Source organism: Ovis aries, chromosome 13 (assembly GCF_016772045.2).
Source record: "Ovis aries strain OAR_USU_Benz2616 breed Rambouillet chromosome 13, ARS-UI_Ramb_v3.0, whole genome shotgun sequence".
NCBI lineage: Eukaryota > Metazoa > Chordata > Mammalia > Artiodactyla > Bovidae > Ovis > Ovis aries.
Genome location: NC_056066.1, coordinates 7,192,710 through 7,220,068, shown reverse-complemented (window position 1 = coordinate 7,220,068; position 27,359 = coordinate 7,192,710). Strand labels below are relative to the sequence as shown.

The 27,359-nt window shown below is 39.4% G+C and overlaps 2 protein-coding genes across 9 annotated transcripts in view; one reads left to right on the top strand and one right to left on the bottom strand.

The window, feature by feature from the left end:
* NDUFAF5 (NADH:ubiquinone oxidoreductase complex assembly factor 5) overlaps positions 1-18,650 on the bottom strand; it is a 32,663-nt gene extending 14,013 nt beyond the window's left edge. For 7 of the 8 annotated variants that reach the window (XR_006055810.1, XR_006055809.2, XR_006055808.1 and 4 more), the window contains exons 1-6: positions 18,394-18,650; positions 15,540-15,580; positions 11,837-11,900; positions 9,916-9,963; positions 8,497-8,600; positions 7,797-7,836 (exon numbers count right to left, since the gene is read on the bottom strand). Coding sequence is in view for 5 of the 8 variants with exons in the window: in XM_060396850.1 (XP_060252833.1) it covers positions 7,797-7,836; positions 8,497-8,600; positions 9,916-9,963; positions 11,837-11,900; positions 15,540-15,580; positions 18,394-18,615 (519 nt within the window). In the remaining 3 variants the exon portion in view is untranslated. The remainder of the gene's footprint in view (positions 1-7,796; positions 7,837-8,496; positions 8,601-9,915; positions 9,964-11,836; positions 11,901-15,539; positions 15,581-18,393) is intronic. The other variant, XM_042230424.1, reaches the window with a different exon arrangement.
* Positions 18,651-18,778: 128 nt separating this feature from the next.
* The window catches only part of ESF1 (ESF1 nucleolar pre-rRNA processing protein homolog), a 61,506-nt gene continuing 52,925 nt past the window's right edge, over positions 18,779-27,359 (top strand). The window contains exons 1-4 of the mRNA XM_012188134.5: positions 18,779-18,991; positions 19,820-20,504; positions 24,260-24,672; positions 25,248-25,361. Coding sequence (XP_012043524.3) covers positions 19,862-20,504; positions 24,260-24,672; positions 25,248-25,361 — 1,170 coding nt within the window. The 5' untranslated portion in view covers positions 18,779-18,991; positions 19,820-19,861. The remainder of the gene's footprint in view (positions 18,992-19,819; positions 20,505-24,259; positions 24,673-25,247; positions 25,362-27,359) is intronic.

Here is a 27,359-nt window from a genome sequence, read left to right as displayed (position 1 = left end):
GTAGCTTGATAGGGATTGCATTGAATCTGTAGATTGATTTGGGTAGTATACTCATTTTCACTATATTAATTCTTCTGATCCATGAACATGGTATATTTCTCCATCTATTAGCGTCCTATTTGATTTCTTTCATCAGTGTTTTATAGTTTTCTATATACAGGTCTTTAGTTTCTTTAGGTAGATATATTCCTAAGTATTTTATTCTTTTCGTTGCAATGGTGAATGGAATTGTTTCCTTAGTTTCTTTTTCTACTTTCTCATTATTAGTGTATACATATTAGTGTATATCCCGCAACTTTACTATATTCATTGATTAGCTCTAGTAATTTTCTGGTGGTGTCTTTAGGGTTTTCTATGTAGAGGATCATGTCATCTGCAAACAGTGAGAGTTTTACTTCTTCTTACCCAATTTGGATTCCTTTTATTTCTTTTTCTGCTCTGACTGCTGTGGCCAAAACTTTCAGAACTATGTTGAATAGCAGCAGTGAAAGTGGGCACCCTTGTCTTGTTCCTGACTTTAGGGGAAATGCTTTCAATTTTTCACCATTGAGGATAATGTTTGCTGTGGATTTGTCATATATAGCTTTTATTATGTTGAGGTATGTTCCTTCTATTCCTGCTTTCTGGAGAGTTTTTACCATAAATGGATATTGAATTTTGTCAAAGGCTTTCTCTGCATCTATTGAGATAATCATATGGCTTTTATTTTTCAATTTGTTAATGTGGTGAATTACATTGATTGATTTGCAGATATTGAAGAATCCTTGCATCCCTGGGATAAAGCCCACTTGGTCATGGTGTATGATCTTTTTAATGTGTTGTTGGATTCTGATTGCTAGAATTTTGTTGAGGATTTTTGCATCTATGTTCATCAGTGATATGGCCTATAGTTTTCTTTTTTTTGTGGCATCTTTGTCAGGTTTTGGTATTAGGGTGATGGTGGCCTCATAGAATGAGTTTGGAAGTTTACCTTCCTCTGCAATTTTCTGGAAGAGTTTGAGGAGGATAGGTGTTAGCTCTTCTCAAAATTTTTGGTAGAATTCAGCTGTGAAGCCGTCTGGACCTGGGCTTTTGTTTGCTGGAAGATTTCTGATTACAGTTTCAATTTCTGTGCTTGTGATGGGTCTGTTAAGATTTTCTATTTCTTCCTGGTTCAGTTTTGGAAATTGTACTTTTCTAAGAATTTGTCCATTTCTTCCAAGTTGTCCATTTTATTGGCATATAATTGCTGATAGTAGTCTCTTATGATCCTTTGTATTTCTGCATTGTCTGTTGTGATCTCTCCATTTTCATTTCTAATTTTATTGATTTGATTTTTCTCCCTTTGTTTCTTGATGAATCTGGCTAATGGTTTGTCAATTTTTTTAATCCTTTCAAAGAACCACCTTTTCGTTTGTTGATTTTTGCTATGGTCTCTTTTGTTTCTTTTGCATTTATTTCTGCCTTAATTTTTAAGATCTTTCCTTCTACTAACCCTGGGCTTCTCCATTTCTTCCTTTTCTAGTTGCTTTAGGTGTAGAGTTAGGTTATTTATTTGACTTTTTTCTTGTTTCTTGAGGTGTGCCTGTATTGCTATGAACTTTCCTCTTAGCACTGCTTTTATAGTGTCCCACAGGTTTTGGGTTATTGTGTTTTCATTTTCATTCATTTCTATGCATATTTTGATTTCTTTTTTGATTTCTTCTGTGATTTGTGGGTTACTCGGAAGCGTGTTGTTCAGCCTCCATATGTTGGAATTTTTAATAGTTTTTCTCCTGTAACTGAGATCTAATCTTAATGCATTATGGTCAGAAAAGATGCTTTGAATTATTTCAATTTTTTGAATTTATCAAGGCTAGATTTATGGCCCAGGATGTGATCTATCCTGGAGAAGGTTCCATGAGCACTTGAGAAAAAGGTGAAATTCACTGTTTCGGGGTGAAATGTCCTATAGTATCAATTAGGTCTAACTGGTCTATTGTATCATTTAAAGTTTGCATTTCTTTAATTTTCTGTTTAATTGATCTGTCCACAGGTGTGAGTGGGGTATTAAAGTCTCCCACTATTATTGTGTTATTGTTAATTTCCCCTTTCATACTTATAAGCATTTGTCTTACATATTGTGGTGCTCCTATGTTGGGTGCATATATATTTATAATTGTTATATCTTCTTCTTGGATTGATCCTTTGATCATTATGTAGTGGCCTTCTTTGTCTCTTTTCACAGCCTTTGTTTTAAAGTCTATTTTATCGGATATGAGTATTGCCACTCCTGCTTTCTTTTGCTTTCTATTTGCATGGAATATCTTTTCCAGCCCTTCACTTTCAGTCTGTATGTGTCCCTTGTTTTGAGGTGGGTCTCTTGTAGACAACATATATAGGGGTCTTGTTTTTGTATCCATTCGGCCAGTCTTTGTCTTTTGGTTGGGGCATTCAACCCATTTATGTTTAAGGTAATTATTGATTTGTATGATCCCGTTGCCATTTACTTTATTGTTTTGGGTTCGGGTTTATACACCCTTTTGTGTTTCCTGTCTAGAGACTATCCTTTAGCATTTGTTGGAGAGCTGGTTTGGTGGTGCTGAATTCTCTCAGCTTTTGCTTGTCTGTAAAACTTTTGATTTCTCCTTCGTATTTGAATGAGATCCTTGCTGGGTACAGTAATCTGGGCTGTAGGTTATTTTCTTTCATCACTTTAAGTATGTCTTGCCATTCTCTCCTGGCCTGAAGAGTTTCTACTGAAAGATCAACTGTTATCCTTATGGGAATCCCCTTGTGTGTTATTTGTTATTTTTCCCTTGCTGCTTTTAATATTTGTTCTTTGTGTTTGAGCTTTGTTAATTTGATTAATATGTGTCTTGGGGTGTTTCGCCTTGGGTTTATCCTGTTTGGGACTCTCTGGGTTTCTTGGACTTGGGTGATTATTTCCTTCCCCATTTTAGGGAAATTTTCAACTACTACCTCCTCAAAGATTTTCTCATGGTCTTTCTTTTTGTCTTCTTCTTCTGGGACTCCTATAATTCAAATGTTGGAGCGTTTCATATTGTCCTGGAGGTCTCTGAGATTGTCCTCATTTCTTTTAATTCGTTTTTCTTTTTTCCTCTCTGATTCATTTATTTCTACCATTCTATCTTCTATTTCACTAATCCTATCTTCTGCCTCTGTTATTCTACTATTTGTTGCCTTCAGAGTGTTTTTTATCTCATTTATTGCATTATTCATTATATATTGACTCTTTTTTATTGCTTCTAGGTCCTTGTTAAACCTTTCTTGCATCTTCTCAATCCTTGTCTCCAGGCTATTTTATCTGTGATTCCATTTTGATTTCAAGATTTTGGATCATTTTCACTATCATTATTTGGAATTCTTTATCAGGTAGATTCCCTATCTCTTCTTTTGTTTGATTTGGTGGGCATTTATCCTGTTCCTTTACCTGCTGGGTACTCCTCTGTCTCTTCATCTTGGTTATATTGCTGTGTTTGGGGTGGCCTTTCTGTATTCTGGCAGTTTGTGGAGTTCTCTTTATTATGGAGTTTCCTCACTGTGGGTGGGGTTGTATCAGTGGCTTGTCAAGGTTTCTTGGTTAGGGAAGCTTGTGTTGGAGTTCTGGTGGCTGGAGCTGCATTTCTTCTCTCTGGAGTGCAATGAAGTGTCCAGTAATGAGTTATGAGATGTCAGTGGTTTTGGAGTAACTTGAGCTGCCTGTATTTTGAAGCTCAGGGCTGTGTTCCTGTGTTGCTGGAGAATTTGCGTGGTATGTCTTGCTCTGGAACTTGTTGGCCCTTGGGTGGTGCTTGGTTTCCGTGTAGGTATGGAGGCATTTTATGAGCTCCTATCAATTAATGTTCCCTGGAGTCAGGAGTTCTCTGGTGTTCTCAGGATTTGGACTTAAGCCTTCTGCTTCTGGTTTTCAGTTTTATTTTTACAGTAGCCTCAAGACTTCTCCATCCATACAGCACCAATGATAAAACATCTAGGTTAAAGATGAAAAGTTTCTCCACGTTGAGGGACACCCAGAGAGGTTCACTGAGTTACATGGAGAAGAAAAGAGGGGGGTGTTAGAGGTGACTGGAATGAGATGAGGTGGGATCAAAAGAGGAGAGAGCAAGCTAGCCAGTAATCACTTCCTGATGTGTGCTCCACAGTTTGGACCACTCAGAGATGTTCACGGAGTTATACAGAGAAGAGGAGAGGGAGGAAGGAGACAGAGGTGGCCAGGAGGATAAGGAGGGAAATGAAAAGGAGAGAGACAGATCCAGCCAGTAACCAGTTCCCTAAGTGTTCTCCACTGTCTGGAACACACAGAGATTCACAGAGTTGGGTAGAGAAGAGAAGGGGGAGGGAGGAGACAGAGGCAACCTGGTGGAGAAAAAGGAGAGTCCAAAGGACGAGAGAGTGGTCAAGCCAGTAATCTTGCTCTCAAGTAAAAATGGGTATTGAAGATTGGGTTTTTAAAGGTACAAAATTGATAACAAATACCAAAAAGCAAAGATTAAAAATCTAGAGTAGAGGTTGGATTTTCAAAAAATACAATATTAAAGAAAAGAAGAAGAAAGGAAAAAAGTCACAAGAATTATTAAAAAACAACAACAACCACAAAATATATATATATGGTGTTTGCTTTAAAAATAGGGTCTTTTTTTTTAAGTAATAGTAGGTTATAAAAATAAAAATTGAAGGAGAAACAGAGGACTTAAAAACTTTTAAATGTTAAGAAAAAAGAAGAAAAAACAAACAAACCAACAAAAAGAATGATCGTAAAAATAGTAAAGGTATATTTGGGACTTTCTCTGGTGTTGTTGTGGGCAGTGTGGGGTCAGTTCATTTTCGGATAGTTCCTTGGTCCGGCTTATATTTCCCAAGACCTATAGGCCCCTTCCCATGTAGTTGGTACTAACGACAGGGTTTTAATCTATTGCACCTGTCACTTCCAAGGCGGTTCCCTCTGTTTTAGCTTCTTCTGTTTGCTGGTCTCTTCAGTGTCTGTTTTCTGCCCTGACACAAGGGGGGGCGGTGGTGGACACATTTTTTTTTAGCCTCACTTGTTCAGTCGCGCTGTGGGGAGGGAGGGCTGCTGCAAATAAATAACACTGGCATGTGCTCGCAGTATCTCAGCCACGCTGGGCCTGCCCCCATTCATGGCGCACACCGCTCAGGCTCTAAGTTGCTCCGCCAGGAACCATCTGAGGCCAGCCCTGGGCTGCATGCACCTCCCCGGTCTAAGCCGCTCAGGCTCAGGCACTCAGGTAGTCCTGAGGCACAGACTCGGTTGGGCCTGCATTTTGTGCCCTTCCCAGGTCCGAGCAGCTCGGGTGTTTGGCGAGCATGGTCGCTGTGACTTATCACCTTTCCCGTCCCTGCTGCTCAGTTTTCTGGGGTGTACAACTGGTGCCCCTTCTTAGGCGGATGGTGACTGTCCAGAATCCCAAGAAGTCTTAGTTAGCAAAGAAGCCTGCTTGCAGTTTGGTAGTTAATGTCTCTCTGGGGCTGCAATTGCCCCCTTCCAGCCCTGGCTGCCTGTCACCGGAGGGGGATGGTCTGCAGCCCACTAGTTCTGTTCAGTCCTTTGTTCTGTGCACGGTCCTGGTGGTGTCTTATGTTAGAGCTTTTCGTGTGGTAGCTATCCCACAGTCTGGTTTGCTAGCCCAAGTTAGTTCGCTCTGGTTACGCTCGGGGCATTCCGGCCCAATTCTTAAAAGGCACTGCGCCTCCCTGCCCAGCCCACGCTTGCTAGTGGCAGATGCAGGCATCTGAGCTGCTTCTCCGCTGGGGGGGTTACCGTTGGGCTGGTAATCTGTTGGTTTTAATTATTTATTTTTCCTCCATGTTATGTTGCCCTCTGTGCTTCCAAGGCTCACCATAGACTCAGCAGCGAGAGTGTTTCCTGGTGTTTGGAAACTCCTCTCTTTTTAAGACTCTCTTCCCGAGACAGAGCTCCCTCCGTACCTCTTTTGTCTCTTTTTTCATCTTTTATATTTTTTCCTACCTGTTTTTGAAGACAATGATCTGCTTTTCTGGGTGCCTGATGTCCTCTGCCAGGATTCAGAAGTTGTTTTGTGAAATTTACTCAGCGATGAAATGTTCTTCTGATGGATTTGTAAGGGAGAAAGTGGTCTCCCTGTCCTATTTGTCCACCATCTTAGGACCGCCCACCCCAAGTATATATCTTGAATGCATATTTAAAATATTATGAAACAATTTTATATAAAACAGTATATAAACAAACTGACTGTAAAAACCTTTTTCCTTCTGTCCCTTCAGTGTTACTTCCTTCTCTTGCCACCAAACTCTCATAGAACTAAAGTACTGAAAATTATCAGTTTGTTTCTACCTCAGAAGGCTTATCAGTTCCCGCGGATTTCACAAGAATGACTTCCCAATCTCTACCTTGAGTCTGGACAGCTTCCCAGGATCCTATATTTATCTTTTGGCTGCTGGTGCCATAGAGATTTGTCTCTTGGCAAACATACCCCCTGCCCCTCCCCTCAGCATCCCACATACAGAACACATATTCTCAAACCAACTCCCCTTTCCAACTGCTATATTTCTGTTAATTACCATCGTCAAGTCCCTTTATCTGATCATTACCATTCTTTCCCCTACTCTTACTAATTATCTCCAGTCATCCAGACTCAAAACTTGAAGGCAAGCTTTCACTCCTGACTCTTCAATCTTCAGTGCTAACCAGCCACCAGACTGTTGATTCTTACTTTGCAGAGTCCTGAAGACCTCTCTCTTCCTTTTATCTCCACAGTCCATGGGGTTGCAGGGAGTCAGGCACGACTGAGCAACTGAACAACAACTGCCACCTAGGTTCAGTTTATTTCATGCTTGGACCACGGAAACAGTCTCTCTTCAACTTAACCGACTTTCTGCATCAGCTTTCTATTTAGCAAGATGAAGCCGTCTTGCAGCGTTATTTCACATACATAAAACAGAGCAGAGTGACTGGCAAACAGTACATGCGTAAGATACGGCAGTTACTCTTCTGCCTAGCAGCTTTTTAATCATGTCACTTTCCTCTTCAAAATGTGCTAGTGGCTCTGGACCACATAAAGAATAAACTCCCAGTTGCTTACCCTGTCACCAAGTCCTCTGACTTTGGTCCCGATATTCCTCATCTACACCTGGCACTATACTCTCCTCCCCCAGGCTTCCTCTCTGTCCTTTTGGGCTTCCCAGTCACTCACACGTCCCATCTATCCCACGATCCAGCCTTCCTGGAATGCATGCCCACTCCAAATACAACCTGTCCTTTTAGGCCCTGTTCAAGAAACTTCTTCCTCTTGAAGCTTCCCTAGGCAACTCCAAGCCACAGTGATCTCCTTCTCTCCTCTGAACATAATACTTTTACCCACCCCTTCCTTACCTGTTTGCTGATAAATATCAACCAACAAACATTTATCAGCACTGTCTTAGTATAAAGCATGGGCGAAGTACAAATGGGTTCCTACCCACAGAAAATTTATAGACAATTAAGGAAGAAAAGAAAGCCATACATAAAATTTCTTATGATAGCAATACTATTTTAAATAAGTTTTAAACATTTATGAAAACTTTAGTAACATCTCCATAATTATATTTATAGAATTCTCTGGGAGCGGGGAGTCACTCATATACTTCCTAATATGGCAAAGGGTGCCAAGTGTATCCAGCCCACAGAAGATAATACATTTTTGATTTGCTTCCATTTCCAATTGTCAAAAATGTGAAATAGAAACCATCTATAAGTTTCTGTGTAAAAACAGGCACATCTATAATTTGCTAATGATAAACAAAATAACACAGGCTATTAGAAACAGCACTAAGTTTCTTACCTGTTCAAGTGCTCTAGGAAGGTCATTCACCCAGTGCAAACTAAAATACGAAAACACATATCTGTTTTAGCTTAATCTGTATAATTAATTAGTACAAGAATCACTAATATAGAAGCCACAGAAAAGGTGTAAGTTTGGATGTTTGAAAGTGTACATCAAAATTCACGGATTGTTGGGACTTCCCTGGTAGTCCAGTGGTTAAGGCTCTATACTTCCCATGCAGGGGGCCTGGGTTCAATCTCTGGTCAGGGAACTAAGATTCTGAATGCAGTAGCCAAAAAATAAATTCCTTAAGAAAAAAAATTCACTGACTGTTTTCAGGTAAGTTTTAAAACAAAAATATTAGAGGATAACCTTCCTTTTGTCACAGGAGAAACCTTTAATATTACCTTATAACTTTAGAGCATAACATACCTATTTTGGGGGCTTCCTAGGTGGCACTAGTGGTAAGAACCCACCTGCCAATGCAGGAGACTTAAGAGATGCAGGTTCGATCCCTGAGTCAGAAGAACTCCTGGAGGAGGGCATGGCAGCCCACTCCAGTATCCTTGCCTGGAGAATCCCATGGACAGAGGAGCCTGGTGGGCTACTGTCCATGGGGTCCCACAGAGTCAGACATGAGTGAGGTGACTTGGCACACACACATGCATATCTATTTTAACATACATATATTTTTTTAAAGTACAAATGGATTACCAACCTTAAACTGCTAACCACCAGGTCAAATGTATTTTCTCTGAAGGGAAGAAATTCTTCATCAGCTAAAACGCTGACAGTAGGAATTTCTGTTTCTAGGGCATTTTTCTAAAGGTTAAAAATAAAAGTTCATAAACACATTTATATAACATCTTAATTATTAACACAATCATTGTTTGTTAAACATAAGTCATGTTATATTTACTTGACAGTTTCTAGTTCTTAAAAATTGAAAAAGCAGCCAAAGAGAAAGCACTAAAAAAATATATCTTGAATGACACTTAAGACTGGCCAGAAAAAATGGCTATCTGGTTGGAAAAACAAATGGGATAACTACATCACACCAAACCAAATCTCAGAAAGCTGAAAGTCTCAGTGTAATAATCAAAGCCAAAAAAAGTACTAGGAAAATATGGGTGCACACTTTAGACTCTCAAACGAAAATGCCAAAGTAAACATGACTCAAAAACCAGAAACTATAAAAGGAAACATGGATACACTTAATGATAAACTGATCAAAAACTTCTAAGAAGCAATAAAGAATGTAAACAACATGTTTGGGAAAAATTTACAAAATACATGAAGAAAAATTATTATCCCTAGAAGACACGTTCTTACAAACCACCTAGAATAAGAACAGCCAAGTAGAGAGAGGACCAAGGGACAGGCACATCACAAAATTACTGACAAAACGCACAAATTAAAAAGTACTCATAGCCAAAAGATATCAACAGCTACTTGGTTGCTCTAGCAATCGGAGAAATGCAAATAAAAAGGACAAAACTCTACTTTTCACCTATTAGACTGACAAAGACAAAATAACTGGCCTATGGTTGCCAACAAGGAGGAGGAAAGAGGGCTTTCATTTAATACTGTTGTTCAGTCTTCAAAGGGCAGCCTAGAGGTGGATATTCAAAACTGAAAGGTGAGCATCAATGAATCCATATTCTCCACTCTTGGGAATTTATTCCCAGGGAGAAAAATAAATCAAACACAGAAAGTTGCTTTATATGAAGATGCTCACCACAGTGTTGGTTACTGAGAAGCTAAAAATTTAGTAAATAAAGCATGGAATATTCCTACACTGGAATACTACATGTGTGTGTGCATCCATCACTCACTGATACAAAAGAATGACATGTTAGCGTAATACTGTTTGTATAAAGCTGTGATGGGAGACAGCTATTTGTCCACAAAGACACAGATGAAAATGTCACCGGCAGTTGCCTCTGAGTGGTGGGATTAATGGTGATTTTTCCTTTCCCTTTAGATTTCCCACACTGTTTAATTCTTCTTTATTTGTAGTATAATCAGAAAAAAAAAAAAAGAGCTCATTTCATTCTGAAGGAAATAATAATAAAAAGTACAGAACTAAAAACCAAACTAGGAGATCAGAAACCAGTAGCACTGAAAAGCTACCTACCAAAGCATTTTCTGCAATGTCTGTTTGGAAAAACTTTCCAACAGCTTCCTGCAACGCAATAAAGTTGATCAGATAATACAAAAAGACAAGCAAACAAGAGAACCCAGTAACAAAACAAAACAACTGTTGAAACTGCTGAAGGAAAAAGTGATTAATTTGATTAATTCTCACCTCTGTAAGGGTATTTTTCTGCATATAATTAGTATGGTACACAAACACCTTTAATAACACATATTATGTTACACAGAATTAAATGTATGCAGCCAACCATATATTTAACAGTATTTAATAAAATAGAGAACATAGGTGTGAATAATCAGCATCTTCAGTTTACTCCACTGGGATAAGGTTTTACATGTTAACTTTTCCATAATATGCTAAGAGCTAGTCCTCATTCTTGTGACACAGAAGATCTGGAATGGTTTTCCTGCCTTTAGTTGTTATTGCAAGAGACTGCAAAGAGTAAAGAAAGACCTAACTAACACAGATGCTTGGGAGGGCCTCAGTGGTTTCACTCTCCCCTCTGTTTCACGCATCCTTTCTTCCTTCCCAAAGCAAAGGGCATCACAATACTTCTTGCCCAGCTGGCCACTTTCCACCATGCCCTCTCTTCTCCAGGAGCCTGCTCTTCCCTCCACTACCTCTCCAATCTTCAGTCTCTATCTTCTGCTGCTTCTTGCCTCACCTTACAACAGGAATAAGCTTCCCAATCTTGCAAACTCCTCACCTCGACCCACCTTACGGCTGTCTTGTTTGTAATCCACCGCACTACTTCTCGCCGAGTTCCCCTCGGTTCTTGGTGATCTGTTTCTACCCTCACTGCTCTACTCACATGCTTTGTGGAAGATTCCTTTCTATACGCTGGCCCCGAGAGCTTACCTATCACCAAGGTCTGTAGTTCTACCTGGCCTCCTCTACATAGCTGCCTTTATATCCTGCCGTCTCCACACTGGCGGCTGGCCTTTCTCTCTCACGCCTACACTTGCCTTTGACACAGCCCTCTAATTGGTCTGTTTCTCTACACTCTGTCTTCTTCACTCCCTCCTACACACCATCCCCAAACCAACCTTCCTTAAGCATCACTGATCACACCCTACAGCTTGCCACTTCTGCCTTCCCTCCAGCCATGCCTTACATTCCAATCGCTATGAGCACCATCCCAGATTCTATCAAACCTCCGGTCAGATGCTGTGCCTTTCAGAAGTCTCGGTCATATGAACTCCACTGATTTTCCTTTCCCTTAACTCCTGTTGAAGTTTAATGACTGTACCAATTCCACAGCATTTATTATTATCAATGACAGTGTTTTCAGAGACTTATCACATAGCCCTCCCCTGTCTTGGTGCAAGTGTACACTTTTTCGTTAAGTAGATTTGATATAGAAATCCCACTTTGATCTGTGTCCAGCATAGTGTCTATTTAGAGAGGCTAAAACAATTAATGAATGTTTTTTGGTCTGAATTACAAAATGAAAAATAAAATAGTATACATATTAATAAAGACTATTTATACTTAACCACACACAAAAATTTCTAACCAAATGATAAAGTGACTATTTTTCATAGCTTAAAAAAAAAATAAGCTTAATCACTTGTCCCAAATGAATGTCAATGTGATTTTTATTGTGATTTATAAAAAATATTTGAACAAAGTGGGAATCACACGCAGTGTATCATATATAGACTTAGAGAAACTACCAGTGGGAATGCTGTATAAAATGGATTCAAAGAAAAAATCATTTAAGAAAAAACACAGGCGTAGACATAAAACAAGCTTTGGTTCTATCACTTAAAAAATAACAAATGAGCAATTCTGATGTCATCAAAATCTAAATATGATACAAACAATATTTTATTAAGAAAGTTTTTCCTTAAAATTGGCCAATTTTATTTCTCTAAGTTAAATCATTCAATAAATATACCTTATTCAAGTGTTCTGCTATATAACCTCGTCCACAACCAACATCCAAGGCAAGATGGAAATCTCTGAAAAACAGACACAGAAGTTATGCTTTGTCTCTAATAATACAGCCCCCATAAAGTAATTATTAAAAACAAATTTTTCTTAAGAAAAAAGATTCTTGTGAACACAACTGTCAAACAAGCCCTATCATCTGCCTGCTCCCTCTCATCACCAGATGTCTCCGTCAGAGAATACACTGGGCATGGCAAGGCTGTCCAGCCAAGCCGCTCTTAGGGCCTCCCAACCAATGGCTTTCCACAAGGTTGCTCCACGACATGGATCTGAAGAACTGATTTAGTGCAGGTACTTAAACAGATGGGGAAACAATGGAAACAGTGACACACTTTATTGTCAGGAGCTATGTTAGGCATTACTGACAAAATAGAGGCACGGCCCTAAACCCCCTCCCTTTGTTCCGTAGGCACGGACCCAGAATGAAGAAGTTAGGCTTTGTGGTTCTGACTTGTTTTTTCCTTTCCTCAACTGAGTTGACTGAAGAGAATATTAAGGTGTTTATTGTTTTTGAGAGGAGCAGGGAAGGCATAAAGCCTTCTGCAGCTGTGCTCAAAGAATAATTCATAAAGTTAATCACTGACATTTGTTCAAGGACCTTTACAAAAGAGTGTTCCAGGGTGAGCACAGAGGCCGCAGCTTGAGACCATGATAGGGATTCCTATCTGAAGCCTATTTGTGAGAAAAGTGTTTATGGCAAAGGAGTTTGCTGAATTTAGGGCTTAGAAATAATTAAGAGTTAGAAGCTAAAGATTTAAGGATTGCTGTAATGTTACAATATTCTACTATAGCTTATAAAAATTAGGGACTTTAGAGATATTATTAGCTAGAAGCCCTTTCTAAGAAATAGTGAACTTAGGATACTAGGGGAAAACGGGACTTAGAAAGATAAGAAATAAACTGAGGAAAGTGGTCTGCAGCCCAGACATTAGCCTGAGTTACAGTGTATTCACAAGGACACATGAGAAGAAGTAGATAAGAGAACCGCTGAGGAAGGAACTCCTTTTGAGAGGCAACAATGATTTTTGGAGAAAAATAAATCTGGGTCAATGGGAACTAAAAATATCAAACCTCTGACCTAATGCTTTTGTAAAAGTATAAAAGGGAATCATAAGCTTGAAATAAACAGGCAGTCCAAGAAAACTGAGAGGCTGCCTCAGTTTCTCTCTCGCTGACACCACCCATCCCTTCAGGTTGAATCCCTGGCTGCTGGAGCTGGACTCCGGCACTTTATTTTCTTGGGCTCCAAAATCACTGAAGGTGGTGACTGCAGCCATGAAATTAAAAGATGCTGCCTCCTTGGAAGAAAAGCTATTACCAACCTAGACAGCATATTGAAAAGCAGAGACATTACTTTGCCAACAAAGGTCCGTCTAGTCAAAGCTATGGTTTTTCCAGTGGTCATGTATGGATGTGAGAGTTGGACCATAAAGAAGGCTGAATGCTCAAGAACTGATGCTTTTGAGCTGTGGTGTTGGAGAAAGACTCTTGAGAGTCCCTTGGACTGCAAAAAGATAAAACCAGACAATCCTAAAGGAAATCAATCCTGAATATTCATTATAAGGACTGATGCTGAAGCTGAAGCTCCAATACTTTGGCCACCTGATGTGAAGAGCTGACTCACTGGAAAAGACCCGGATGCTGGGAAAGCCTGAAGGCGGGAGGAGAAGGGAACAACAGAGGATGAGATGGTTGGACGGCATCACTGACTCAGTGGACATCAGTTTGAGTAAGCTCCAGGAGATGATGAAGAGGGAAGCCTGGCGTGCTGCAGTCCATGGGGTTGCAAAGAGTTGGACATGACTGAGCGACTGAACAACAATTTTAATATGATAATATACTCAGACAAAGAATGAAGAGAAGTTAATGTAATTAACATGAAAATATGTGGCATACCTATCAGGAACTTACTACTTATCCCTGTTTCTCAAATTTGTTGCAGTAGCAGATAACTTAGAAATTACTATGTGAAATACTATGAAATATAACATGATAAACTAAAACCCAAATAAACCATCAACTAAATAACAGCTTTTACTGAAATCTTATCACGTTCAAATCAGTGGGCTAAGCGTACAGTTAAGTATGTCAATCCAAGGTCATTCAGCTAATAAGCAGCAGTCAAGACTTGAATTCAGTCAGAAAGAATCCTGCCTAGAATTCTTATCCACTATGCTATGCTGCCTCCTCCAAACATATCGTCTCATACTAAATCACTTTACATATCCAATTGTGAATCACATGTTTAGGAAAAATTTGTGACAATTTTTAAAGAAACTTCATGCACTAATAAATTTTTTCCTATTGGAACTGAGAGTCCCTTTGTTATTTCTATTAAAAACCTATGTTACAAATATAGAACACCAGTACACAGCTGGAGAACCACTGGTGAGAGAATGTCTAATATACCTAATGCCCTGTGTCTTGACTGTGAACACAGGCAGTGTGACCTGGGAAAGCATACAGCCTTTGCAATCACAAAGACATGAGTTAGAATTCTAGGCTTGCAATTTACTGGCTCTGTGACCACAGACAAGAGATTTAATCTTGCTGGATCTCAGTTTCCCCATCTATAAAATGGGTTGGTATGAGAATTTTATCCAGCATGTGAAGTATTTAGCACAGTATAAATGTTCAACAATAGTTAGGAGTTATTAATATTATTATCATGGATTCTAACAGTATTAAGTGAGCCTCAGATAGCACAAATAAGACATTTAATAATCTATTGTGTTAGTTTTAAAATATAAACATAAGATCAGTATTGACAATAAGCTATTCTTGCTAATAATAGAAGGTCAGTGTAAGACATTTTAGATTGGTATTTTTAATAATTTAATACCAAAGAGTTAACTGTTATTTTAAGACATGCTTTTTTAGCTGCAATCAGTTTTCTCCACAGACTTGTGTTTTGCTGAGTATTATGACATAGAAAGATGACAAAATTCAATCTGATTTGGAAAATGTAATGTTTCATTTATTAAATCACAAATGACCTAAAATCCAGGCAAATGAATGACTACATCACAAAGAATTAGCTACTTTTCGGATTTTTAAAATAATGAAACTAATGAAGCAGATGAAATGAAGGTGGCTTTTGCAACAATGAAGAATTTTCTTTAATTTTATGAAACTGATTCACCTCATGACTCTTTCAAGTAGCCAGGATATATCTAAAATATGAGTGCAAGAGTTTGTGATTTTACAAAATTTCTCTTTTTTAACATAGACAAATGTAATAAATTCATCCCATGTTGGTCTAATTTAATGGATGTCTTTTACACAGAAGAGCACAAAAAGTGATTTGCTAATATCACGGAGCAATTCTATAGCAAAACCATTATTTAACTGGGGTTCCTGCTACCTGTGAAAGTGAAAGCATTTAAGTCTCCAAAAGTTGTGTTGAAAGTTAAAGTGTTAATCGCTCTGTCATGTCAGACTCTTTGTGACCCTATGGGCTGCAACCTGACAGGCTCTCCTGCCCATGGGATTCTCCTGGCAAGAACACTGGAGTGGGTTGCCATGCCTTTCTCTGAGGGATCTTCCCAACCCAGGAATCCAACCCCGGTCTCCCACACTACAGGCAGATTCTTTACCATTTGAGCCGCCAGGGAAATTGATTGTATTTTATTATGACAGTCATCACTTACCTGGCTATGTCATACACTCGATCTGCAATCCGACTTCCAACCTGACAGATTACAAGAGGGAATGATGTACAAAAGTAAAGATGAGTATGTTTAACAGAGAAATAACACTTTTCCCAGTAATCAACAAGCCATAAGTTACTTATATTTCAACATGCTGAGTTCCCTTTATCCCTTTTTCAATTTGACCTCAGCAACTTTTAAAATTCTGAATGAAGTGAAGTGAGGTGAAGTCGCCCAGTCGTGTCCGACTCTTTGCGACCCCATGGACTATAGCCTACAAGGCTCCTCTGTCCATGGAATTTTCCAGGCAAGAGTACTGAAGTGGGTTGCCACTTTCCTCTCCAGGGGATTTTCCCGACCCAGGGATTGAACCCAGGTCTCCCGCAATGCAGGCAGACGCTTTACCATTTGAGCCACCAGGGAAGCCCCAAATTTTGAATAGGAATTCTGAATAGGAACATATAAATAAAAATAACCAAGGAAACACATTGAGTTAATTACCTCAGAAGTCAATTCAAGGAAAGAAGACTAAATTCTGTATATCTATGACTTTATATTTCATGTGCTGCAAGAGTGCAAAGACAAAAAGCAACAGGATACCCTAACTTAAAAAAAAAAAAGCAACAGAAACATAACAAGCATATCATCCACAGACATTAGTGTGAGGTGCGTGAAAGTGAAAAATTAGTTAGCTGAGGATTATTACAGATCAATGTATAAGTGATAATTTAATACAACTAATTATTTGTTAACTATTAACAAATTTTGTGGAACTCCTAAATGAATAAATAACTTTTCTGAGCAACATCTGCAAATTAGAAATCAGCCACATTTAACGAAACCTCCTCAATCTCAATCCAATTTAAAAGAGGTCATAAGGCAGGTGCCTCCTTTTGCTCAGCTAGCTTCATGCAGCAGGAATAAAGATGTGGGAGACTAATATTCCCCACATTCCACTCATTCCCTGGTAAACATCACAGTTTCTACAGGGACTTGAAAGTTCAGAACAGAATATATGTGTATTTTCTTTGGGAGGTGAGGTAGGGAGGAAGGGTAAGGGAGAAGGGACAGCAGAAGTCTTTTCCAGAGGAGTCCACTTTGTGCATCATTACTGATATGAATACCTTTTGTTTATTATTTTAAAAGACTCTCGTATACTTTATCTCATTTATTCTAGTCCTAAACAATGGTGAGGCCTCAGTCAAGTTGTAATCCAGGTGCCTTTCCTGGAAGAGAGGGTCTGGAAACTCACATCTTCTGAATATTTATATGTGTCACCCTGAGAACAGAGTCAGTCATCCGATTTGACCAGGACCTGCACAAAGTTCTGTCCAAAACAAGAGCTCAGTAAGTGTTGGCTGCAATGGCTTCAAAGGGCTCATCACACTTGATTTCAATTTTGGTCTATCCCTGAAGAAGCACTTACATAGGCCTGAGCTCTGTGCTGCCTGTTCAGAGAGTAGAAACTGGCTCAAGTTCCTAGCTCACCTGAGTAAAGAGGAAGAGGTCTCTCAAACCAGCACAGATAAATCAGAGATCTTAATTCATAAAAGATGAATCAGATTCCATCACTTCATTGCTGAAAACCATTCAACAGCCTCCCATTCCTCTAAACTCTAGAGCTATGTTGGCCAAGAGAAAAACAATCAGAGCCACATGAGCAACTTAAGATTTTCCAGTGAAAGTGCTGAAAGTGTTAGTCACTCAGTTGTGTCCGATTCTTTGTGACCCCATGGACTGTAGCTCACCAGGCTCCTCTGTTCATGGATTTCTCCAGGCAAGTGGATTGCTATGCCCTTCTCCAAAGATTTTCTAGTGGCCATTTTAAAAAGAGTAAAGAAGTTGATTTTCACCCAAAATATCAAGAGTTTCAATGTGTAATTAATATAAAAATATATTAAGGAAATATTTTACATCCTTTTTCCATATTAATTCACTGAAACCCACTGTATTTTACACTTACTGGACGGAGGAGCCTGGTAGGCTGCAGTCCATCAGGTCGCTAAGAGTCGGACACGACTGAGCAACTTCACTTTCACTTTTCACTTTCATGCATTGCAGAAGGAAATGGCAACCCACTCCAGTGTTCTTGCCTGGAGAATCCCAGGGACGGTGGAGCCTGATGGGCTGCCGTCTATAGGATCGCACAAAGTCGGACACTACTGAAGCGACTTAGCAGCAGCAGCAGCAGCAGCAGCAGCAGCACATCTCAAAGGGCCATTTCAAGTGCTCAAAAGCTGCATGTGGCCAGAAATTACCACATGGAATGTACAGCTGAGATAGAGAAGAAAATCCAAAGTTCTTACCCATTAAGGCCCTCCTGACCTGGACACTCCCTTACCTCCCACTGGAGCTTTCCTGGAGGCCTTGACAAGGCCCTTTGGGATTAAGGGCCTCTGGGTTCGTCTTCCCCATTACCTGCAAAGCTTTCCCCCGACATCTCCCAGATCCCAGCTTGATTAATTTCTTGCCTCGTCGTGTGCCCCCAACCAGCGAAGTCGCTTTACTTCTTTACTTCACTACCTGGCTTTACTTCATTAACTGAAATTACGTTTCCGGTTCACTGTCTCGTCTCTCACAAGAATGAAATCTCTTGAGGGCAGCGGTCTTGCTTTGCCCCAGGTACACCTGTAACTCAAGTATTAATACTATCTGCCGAGGACATGAATGAATGAATGAATCGCACCTTGCAAACACCGGCGCCCGGCCCCTGCGCGGTTACAGCAGAGGCCCAGACAGGCAGGGCGGCCTCTCAAGGTCACACGGCGAGGTGGGGGCGTTCAGGTCCTGGCCGGAGCTCCGGGACCCGAAGTCAAGGCGCTGAGCCACCCTCCGCGCCGTCTCGCAGACTCACCTCCTCCTTCAAGTAGTCGAACTTCATCGGCTCCGGCTGCCGGGCCGCCCAGTTCTTTTGCTTCCTCTTCAAATCCCGATCGAAGATGTTGAAGGCTTTGGGCGAGGCACCACTCGGGGAAGAGGCTCCAGAGGCCACCGTCCTGAGGCCGAGGTTCTTCACGGGGACCCCGGCCGCCGGCAGCCGCCGCCACGAGAACCGAAGCGGGGTGAGCAGAGGCATCTCCAGCGCCTACACCCCTAGCCGGCTCGGTTATCGAGCGCATGCGCCAAGGCTACGGCGAGGACGCCGGAGCACTTCGCGGAGGGAAAGCGGAGGCAGTTTGGCCCAGTTCGCGTGCCATCACGGCGGCGTGTCTCGCAGAGGATTGTGGGTGTGGGGCCCCATGTGACGCCGTGAGAGGGTTCGGAGTCGGTGAGTGGAGTGGGGCTCCAGGAGAAGAGGGACAGAGCCAGTGTACGACAGATTCTCCGGGTTTACGAGCCCCGCGCTTTTCCTCCTTGCCTTTACGACCCCTCTCCTCAAGCTTCTTTGCTCCTCCAGATCGTGTTGAGGGGCTTGAGCCCCAAAGCGTCTCTCAGGTTTGGGAGCTGGGAAGGTAGGTCCTAGTTCCCTGGTGTTCTCGGCGTTACCGGGTGGGTAGGAGGGGCAGGTGGGCGCCGGAGATGAGGGCGGGCGACCGAGATGAGGTCTGGTCGCCTTGCTGTCTCCGAATATTTGCCGTAGATCAAGTGGTTTCGTTCTAAACATCTATACGCTTTACCTCTGATAGTTGAATGAAATATTGTTTACCCCACAAGGCTGTTCTGAGGGTCAAATGTTTAATGGTGCGTCATAGTCAAGCCTTGCTTTTGGAACAAAACACTGCTACTTTGTATTTGTTAACTAAGAGAAAGGCTTTACCTGGTTCACGAAGGGTGGTCATATACAAAGAGGGGGAACTTTGTGAACTAAACCTGAATTCATTTGGTTCTGTTAACAGCCTGGTCGAAGTAAAGGCTGTTCTGAATAAAATGAAGTCAGGATTAACGGAGAGAATGGGACCAGAATGTGAAAAAACAAATAAGACTGAGACTTAAGGATATTTTAATCATATTAGCTTTTACTTGTAACACATACACATATAAAGTAGAAATATGGGATATCTAAGTGAGGGCAGTTGGCTAGTAATCACTTGCCTCCCTCCATAAAGACCTGGAATTCTGCTTGGTTTTGCGTTAAGTTTATTTCTTCAAATGCTGTACTCAAAAGAAGATTTTCTGATAGTTTTTCTTTTCTGCATGTGACTCAAGATTTGTTCGGGAAATGAAATTAGACCTCTTATTTTACTTAATGTAGCTTAGAATATAGTATTGTGAATTAATATTTTCCCATAGCATCTTACTTAATTCTGTTACTGACCTTTCATTATGATTTTATTTTTTAGTATTTGATTTCTTCAGGCATTTGTCCAGTTACACATTTAAAAATGGCATCTAAACAAGAAATCATGAGTGACCAACGGTTTAGGCGGGTTGCAAAGGACCCAAGATTTTGGGAAATGCCAGAAAAGGATCGAAAAGTCAAAATTGACAAGAGATTTCGAGCAATGTTTCATGACAAAAAGTTCAAATTGAATTATGCTGTGGATAAAAGAGGACGTCCCATCAACCACAGCACTACAGAGGACTTGAAACGTTTTTACGACCTTTCAGATTCTGATTCCGATCTCTCTGATGAGAATAATAAACCATTGAGTCAAAAGAAAATGAAGAAGAAAAAACCCCAGACTATAAATGAAGTAGAATCAAAAAATCTTGTTGAAGATAAAAAGAAGAAAAACAAGAAAATTCATCAAAAGGATTCTAGAAATAAGAATGATTTGGATAACTCTGAGAAAATTCAGAAAATGAAAACCTCATGCAAATCTAAGAAGATAGATTCAGTAAGTCCTGAGAAAGATAGCAAAGAATTTACACAAAAAAGTACAAAAGGGGAAAAAAACACTGTTCAACGTAGCACAGACTCGTTTCCCAAAGAACAGCTAAGAACGGTAGACTCAGGCACCTCTGAGATTGTTCAGTCTCCCAAGATCAAGTATTCTGAGACAAGAAGAAGAAAAATGCAATCAGGTTGGTTTGAAAGAACTAAGGAATCTTTGTTTTTATATTGTTTATTCTTATACTGGTCTTTTAAAAAGGAAATATGTGTAATAAGTATTTTCATAGTATCATAGGAGTGGTCAGATACTTATTTGGAAGTATAAAGCTATGAAAGATAATACACAATAAGATAATTTTTTATTTGATGCCATAATGGCTAGAAGAGAGACAAAAGTATGAGTCTTGAGGCTAAACCAGTGATTTTGATTTGTGGTGAGCACTAGTGACAGCTGTGTTCTCTAACTAGATAAAAAGTGTCGCATGATCTCATGATGGGGTAAGAAGAGATGTATCTGAAGAAAGAAAGTAGAGTGGGATACTCAGGCATTGCTTCATTTATTCAGCTACTTTTAGTAGCAAATATGTGGCAGATAGAACATCAAGACATGATTCCTCCCATCTTAGGGCTACTGCTAGTTTAAGTGATGCCTGTGCAAAAATTAGAGAAACATACACCCTTCTAGACCCACAGAGCTTCCAGCGCTCACAGCGTGGTGAGGACAGTACCTTTGAGGGAAGCACAGCCTCTTTTCCTCGAAAAGACATGCTGTTCCTGCAGGTTGTATGGCTTGGTGATTGGAGTTTGGCTTTGATTGTAGCCCTTCTTGACCCTTTGAAAATCAGCTTTTGCAAATAACTGCTTGCAACACTATGCAATAGCCCTGATCTGAAGCAGTACTGTCCAATAGAAGTCTATAACTTTGAATATTCTATTGGACCCATTAAAAAGAAACCGGTGATTAATAGATACATGAATATATTCTATTTAACCTAATATATCAAACACTTTCAATATGTAATCAATATGAAAATGTAATAGGATATTTTACATTCTGTTTTCTTACTATATCTAGTTGGATGAACTGTTTTTTGGGTGCTGTTACCATATGTGGTTGCTGGCTACCATATTGGATAGTGCAGATATAAAGTGGAAGAAATCAGAACCATAATACATAATAATTTTAAGTACCGTAGAAGAAAAGGCCTCAGACTTTGGAGGAAGAGGTCACTCAAGATACAGTAATTGGTAAAATTCATCGGTGAAGTGCTATTTTGGTTGGAGTTTAGAAGAATTACATTTGGAATCCAGAGTATCCTAAATGGAAAGAACTTTTTGAGCAGACGTTTGATTGGGCTTGTTGAGAAGAGATGAGTATTCCTATTTGATGAGATAATAAGATGTCTGAAGGGATGAGTGAATAATAAAGCTAGAAATGATTATTTGATACGAAGTAAGAAATGTCTGATTCTAGTTCATGTTTACAAGTTTTCTAAGCTAATTAGAATTGTCCTATCTGGCAGCAGAAAATTTTGAGTATTGGTATTGCTGATCATTGGTGTTGTAATTGAAAACTGGTGATGTTCAGATAACGCAGACAAAGGGTGGTTATGGTGTCAGTACCCTAGCAGGGTAGGCATCGAGAAGAGACAGAAACGTCTTGACAGGCCATGGTCACATGGGGAAGGTAGGAAGTATCAGGCAGTGGACAGAATTTGAAATAACAGGGACTGAGGGGTTAGGAGTGAGATCTCATTCCATCTGTAGAGGAACCAGGCAGCAAACTGAGGTATAGGGAGAAGGGATGCAAGTCTGGTTACTGAAATGGAAAATAAAATCAGATTGGGAATAGTAGCAAGGTTGGCCTGATGCTGCATTTGTGAGCTATGTTAGTCTAGCTTCCTTTGAATTTCAGTAGATTTAGGGTACTGGGTTAATATTATTTTACATTATCTTAAGTTTCTCAATAACCATGAGAAATTAGGTTACATTACTTAGGAAACAAGGTTAAAGTGATTTATGTGAGGATACACAGACCTGTAACTCAAGTCTTTGAGTCTTTCTGCCCCACCTTGTTGCTTGCTGTAATTTTCATTGGTTCCTCAATCCAGAAAAAGCATTATCTCTAAGTAGAGATTAAGTGACTCCACATATCACCATCTTTTGCTCATTATTATTCATCACTTACCATTCCAGCAACTGCTATATACAAGGGGCTTTTTTAAGTGCTGTGAGGTAAAGGTGATGTGAGGAGCTTCAGTTTGATATTACTTGTCATTTTAAAATGTTCCCCAGCATTTGTGTGCTTAAGAATTTAAGTAAATAATTAGACGTGTGCAAAGAACGTGGACTGTAGCCCTGTTTTGAAATTTTAAAAATGGTAACAGAAGTCATTAGTGAAAGAACATGCAAGTGAGAGTCTCTCAGTCATGTCTGACTCTTTGTGACCCCATGGACTGTATAATTATCCAGGCCAGAATACTGGAGTGGGTAGCCTTTCCCTTCTCCATGGATCTTCCCAACCCACGGATAGAACCCAGGTCTCCCACACTGTAGGCAGATTCTTTACCAGCTGAGCCACAAGGGAAGCCCAAGAATACTGGAGTGGGTAGCCTATCCCTTCTCCAGTGGATCTTCCCAAACCAGGAATCGAATCGGGGTCTTCTGCATTGCAGGCGGATTCTTTACCAACTGAGCTGTCAAGGAATCCCTTAAATGAGTTATGATACATCCAAATATGTCTGTGACAAATGAGCTATAGCTCACAAATGTAGCGTATGACCATTTACAAAATAGGTTACAAAATTGAGTAGATAGTATGACCAGCTACTTAAATTAGTGAGCATATTATAGAAAACAAATTTACAGAGTTACATACCAAAATAACCAGCCAGTTACTTCTAAATGAAAAGTTACTAGTCATCCTTATTTTCTTCATTAAACCATATTTTTTTGTTTTTCTTTTGTAATCAGAGGAAAAATAATATAAGCATTTAAAAAAAATAGGTAAGTAAGTAGTAGTATTTGCAGTCGCTACCAGAGCAGTGCCATCTAGAAACAGAGGCAGTTATTTTTGTATTCCCTCATTGTTTATTTAATAGGTTATTTTTGTTTGTTTCTTTATATTCCCTCATTATTTAAAATAAGATTTTGTACACAGTGGGCCTTAAACAAATATTTAGTGAATGAACAAATGTTATATGAGTGTACTTGATATTGTCAAAAATATTAAAATACTAGATCATTTAATTTGTTCAGTTTGTTATACGACCCCAAATGTGATATATGTGTACCACTGTTAAATGTGAGATGATATCTTATCAGGTGATATTTAAACTTTTTTTATATTAATAGTTATGTGGTTCAACATCTTAGGGGGAAAAAGTAACCACCACATCACAAATACATGAAATCTGTGACTTCAGGGATATTGTTTAGAACAAGCTGCTCATTTTAATTTTAAAAAAATTCAGCTTCATGAAAAATGTCAGTGATAGGCAAAAATCATGAAAATTACATGATAATAACTGATGCTTAAGAGATACTGCAATACTAGATAGAAATGTGTTCCCAAGGTGTTATTTTAAGCAAGTTGTTTAAAAATGAATTCTGATGCTTATCTCTTACTAATTTACTTTCATAATTGTGGTAGTTTTCTGATCCTATTTCTAGAACTTAGGTTAATGCCCTTTTTTGGCTTTTTCACATCTGCTGGTTAGTTTTCTTTTATGATGCCCCACTCTTGTGATCCTGAAATAAAGCTTAGTTCCTACTCTTTCTCCTAACAAAACTTCATTTGGTTAGGCATGAATTTTGCTGAATTTATATTTTCCTTTAGTCTGCTTCATGGAAATTATATTTTTACTGGATTTGAGGTCAAAATAACTTGGATTTAATATAATTCATCGTTTACATTTTCTTAATTTCTCCTTTGACCTTTTTGCAGTGGTTCCATTCATAATGGCAAGAGACAGTGATGGTCATGAAGAGTCAACAGGTGGTAAAATGTTTGACAAAGATGCTCTGGAGGAAGATTCAGAAAGTGCTAGTGAAACAGGAAGTGATGAAGAATCTGAAGATGAAATTACAGGCATTTGTAGGGCTGCTGCTGCTGATCTTCATGATGAAGATGATGAAGATGACGATGATGGTGATGATGGAGGAGGAATTGAAAATGAGGAGGAAGATGATAGTGAGGAAGATGATGAAAGTGACAGTGGCCCTGATCTTGCGAGGGGCAAAGGAAATATTGAAACCAGTTCTGAAGATGAAGACGATATGGCAGATTTACTTCCAGAGGAATCTGGTTTTGAGCATGCTTGGAGAGAATTAGATAAAGATGCTCCTCGGGCTGATGAGGTAACCTTTTGAATAAATAAGATTATTTTGTCAAGAGTACAAGTAGCTGTTATGTGTGGTAGTATTAATGTAATGAAAGTAATAAGGAAAAGCTTTATTGATAAATAATACTCTTGATGGTGATTCTGGTTAAAACTTCTTGATACAGAATATACCTATATAAATGTCTGTTCCAGCAGTTAGGGGTGAATTTCTATATAAATAATTAGAAGTCATGTGAAATTTTTAGAAAATTGTTTTAACTAGAAGTGTGTATCAGTTCCTACTGTACCTATTAGCAATGCTATAGATTAATATATTAAACTTTCCTACTCCCTCATGGGTGGCAAAATAGCTTAATAAACTTGGTAGTTAAAGAATCAGCTCATCCTCATGTTCTGATTCAAGAACTAAGAACCAAATAAGAGTGCTTTTCTGTTAGTGTTGCTCATCTGAAGTTTCCTTTTACACACTGAAATCACTTAGATAAATGCTATATTAATGATTTCAGGATAGGCATTATATTTACTGTCTTAATTTTGCAAGCATTGGAAATGATATAGAGTATATAATAAGTAATTTTTGTCGTTTTTTAGATTACGTGTCGATTAGCAGTTTGCAACATGGACTGGGATAGATTGAAGGCAAAAGATTTGCTGGCTTTGTTCAATTCATTTAAACCTAAAGGAGGTGTTATATTTTCTGTAAAGGTGAGAATTTACTTCAAATTTTGAAGTATTTCTAAGCATTCTAAGTTAAATCCCTTTTTTTAATAGTCATAGTTTTCCTTTTAAGGAAAATAATTAATCTGAAAGTTGTTCCAATACAGTTAGACACAAAACTGATGAAACAAGTGTGAAGGTAAGAAAGGAACAGGTAAAATTATTGATCGGTTATATGATTGTGTTTAATTTTGAAAACCAAAGTAATCAGTTGAAAAGCTATTATAATAAAGCTCAGTAAAGGGACAGGGTATTCATTACTAACATTAACAAGTAACATTCTGTTTTTACTAACAGCAGAAATATATAAAAATCTTACAAATTACCTTATAAACACAACCTATATGTAGTAAGCTATCAGTTCAGTTGCTCAGTCATGTCCAACTCTTTGCGACCCCATGAATCGCAGCACGCCAGGCCTCCCTGTCCATCACCATCTCCCGGAGTTCACTCAGACTCACATCTGTCGAGTCCGTGATGCCATCCAGCCATCTCATCCTCGGTCGTCCCTTCTCCTCCTGCCCCCAATCCCTCCCAGCATCAGAGTCTTTTCCAATGAGTCAACTCTTCACATGAGGTGTCCAAAGTACTGGAGCTTCAGCTTTAGCATCATTCCTTCCAGAGAAATCCCAGGGTTAATCTCCTTCAGAACGGACTGGTTGGCCTTCCTTGTAGTCCAAGGGACTCTCAAGAGTCTTCTCCAACACCACAGTTCAAAAGCATCAGTTCTTCGGTGCTCAGCTTTCTTCACAGTCCAACTCTCAAATCCATACATGACCACTGGAAAAACCATAGCCTTGACTAGATGGACCTTAGTCGGCAAAGTAATGTCTCTGCTTTTGAATATGCTATCTAGGTTGGTCATAAGTGTTCGTCCAAGGAGTAAGTGTCTTTTAATTTCATGGCTGCAGTCACCATCTGCAGTGATTTTGGAGCCCCCAAATATAAAGTCTAACACTGTTTCCACTGTTTCCCCATCTATTTCCCATGGAGTGATGGGACCGGATGCCATGATCTTCATTTTCTGAATGTTGAGCTTTGAGCCAACTTTTTCATTCTCCTCTTTCACTTTCATCAAGAAGCTTTTTAGCTATAACAATTGATAAATAATATATGAAAAATTGTAAGATACTGATTTCTAGTAAGCCCACATAGTGATTTAGGCTCTAGACTTTGCGGTATGACAGACCTGTATTCAAATCTTGATTCTGACACATGCTATATGATCTTGTGCATTTTATTGATTATTTCTTAAACGTATTTTCTCCTCTAAGTAGATATAACAGTAGTATTTCTTAAGGTAGTGGTAAGGATTCAATGAAAAGCAGATCATATGAAGTATTTACTACAGTGCGTGAAGCAACTCTAAATTACTGTTGTTCAGTTTAAATATTTAAGATATCAGTTCTGTAGTTTTAGTATGCTAAGTCACTTCAGTCGTGTCCGACCCTGTGCAACCCCAGAGATGGCAGTCCATCAGGCTCCCCCATCCCTGGGATTCTCCAAGCAAGAATACTGGAGTGGATTGCCGTTTCCTCCTCCAGTGCATCAAAATGAAAAGTGAAAGTGAAGTCACTCAGTCGTGTCCAACTCAGCGACCCCATGGACTGCAGCCTACCAGGCTCCTCCGTCCATGGGATTTTCTAGGCAAGAGTACTGGAGTGGGGTGCCATTGCCTTCTCCAGTTTTAGTACAGTTTCAGTCAAAATCTCAGTGCAAATTAAAGTTAAGAAAAAGGTTGCCATTAGTTATCTAAAAGAATAAACAAGTGAGAAGGACTCATAAGTCTTTGAGAAATCATACCAGTATAAAAGGATTTACCCTACCAGTTACAGCATCACAACATTTTATAATGTTGCAGAAGTTTTCAGGTTTGGGTAGAGCATAGGGACAACTGAGGCTTCCCTCATAGCTCAGTTGGTAAAGAATCCACCTGCAATGTAGGAGACCCCGGTTCGATTCCTGGGTCGGGAAGATCCCCTTGAG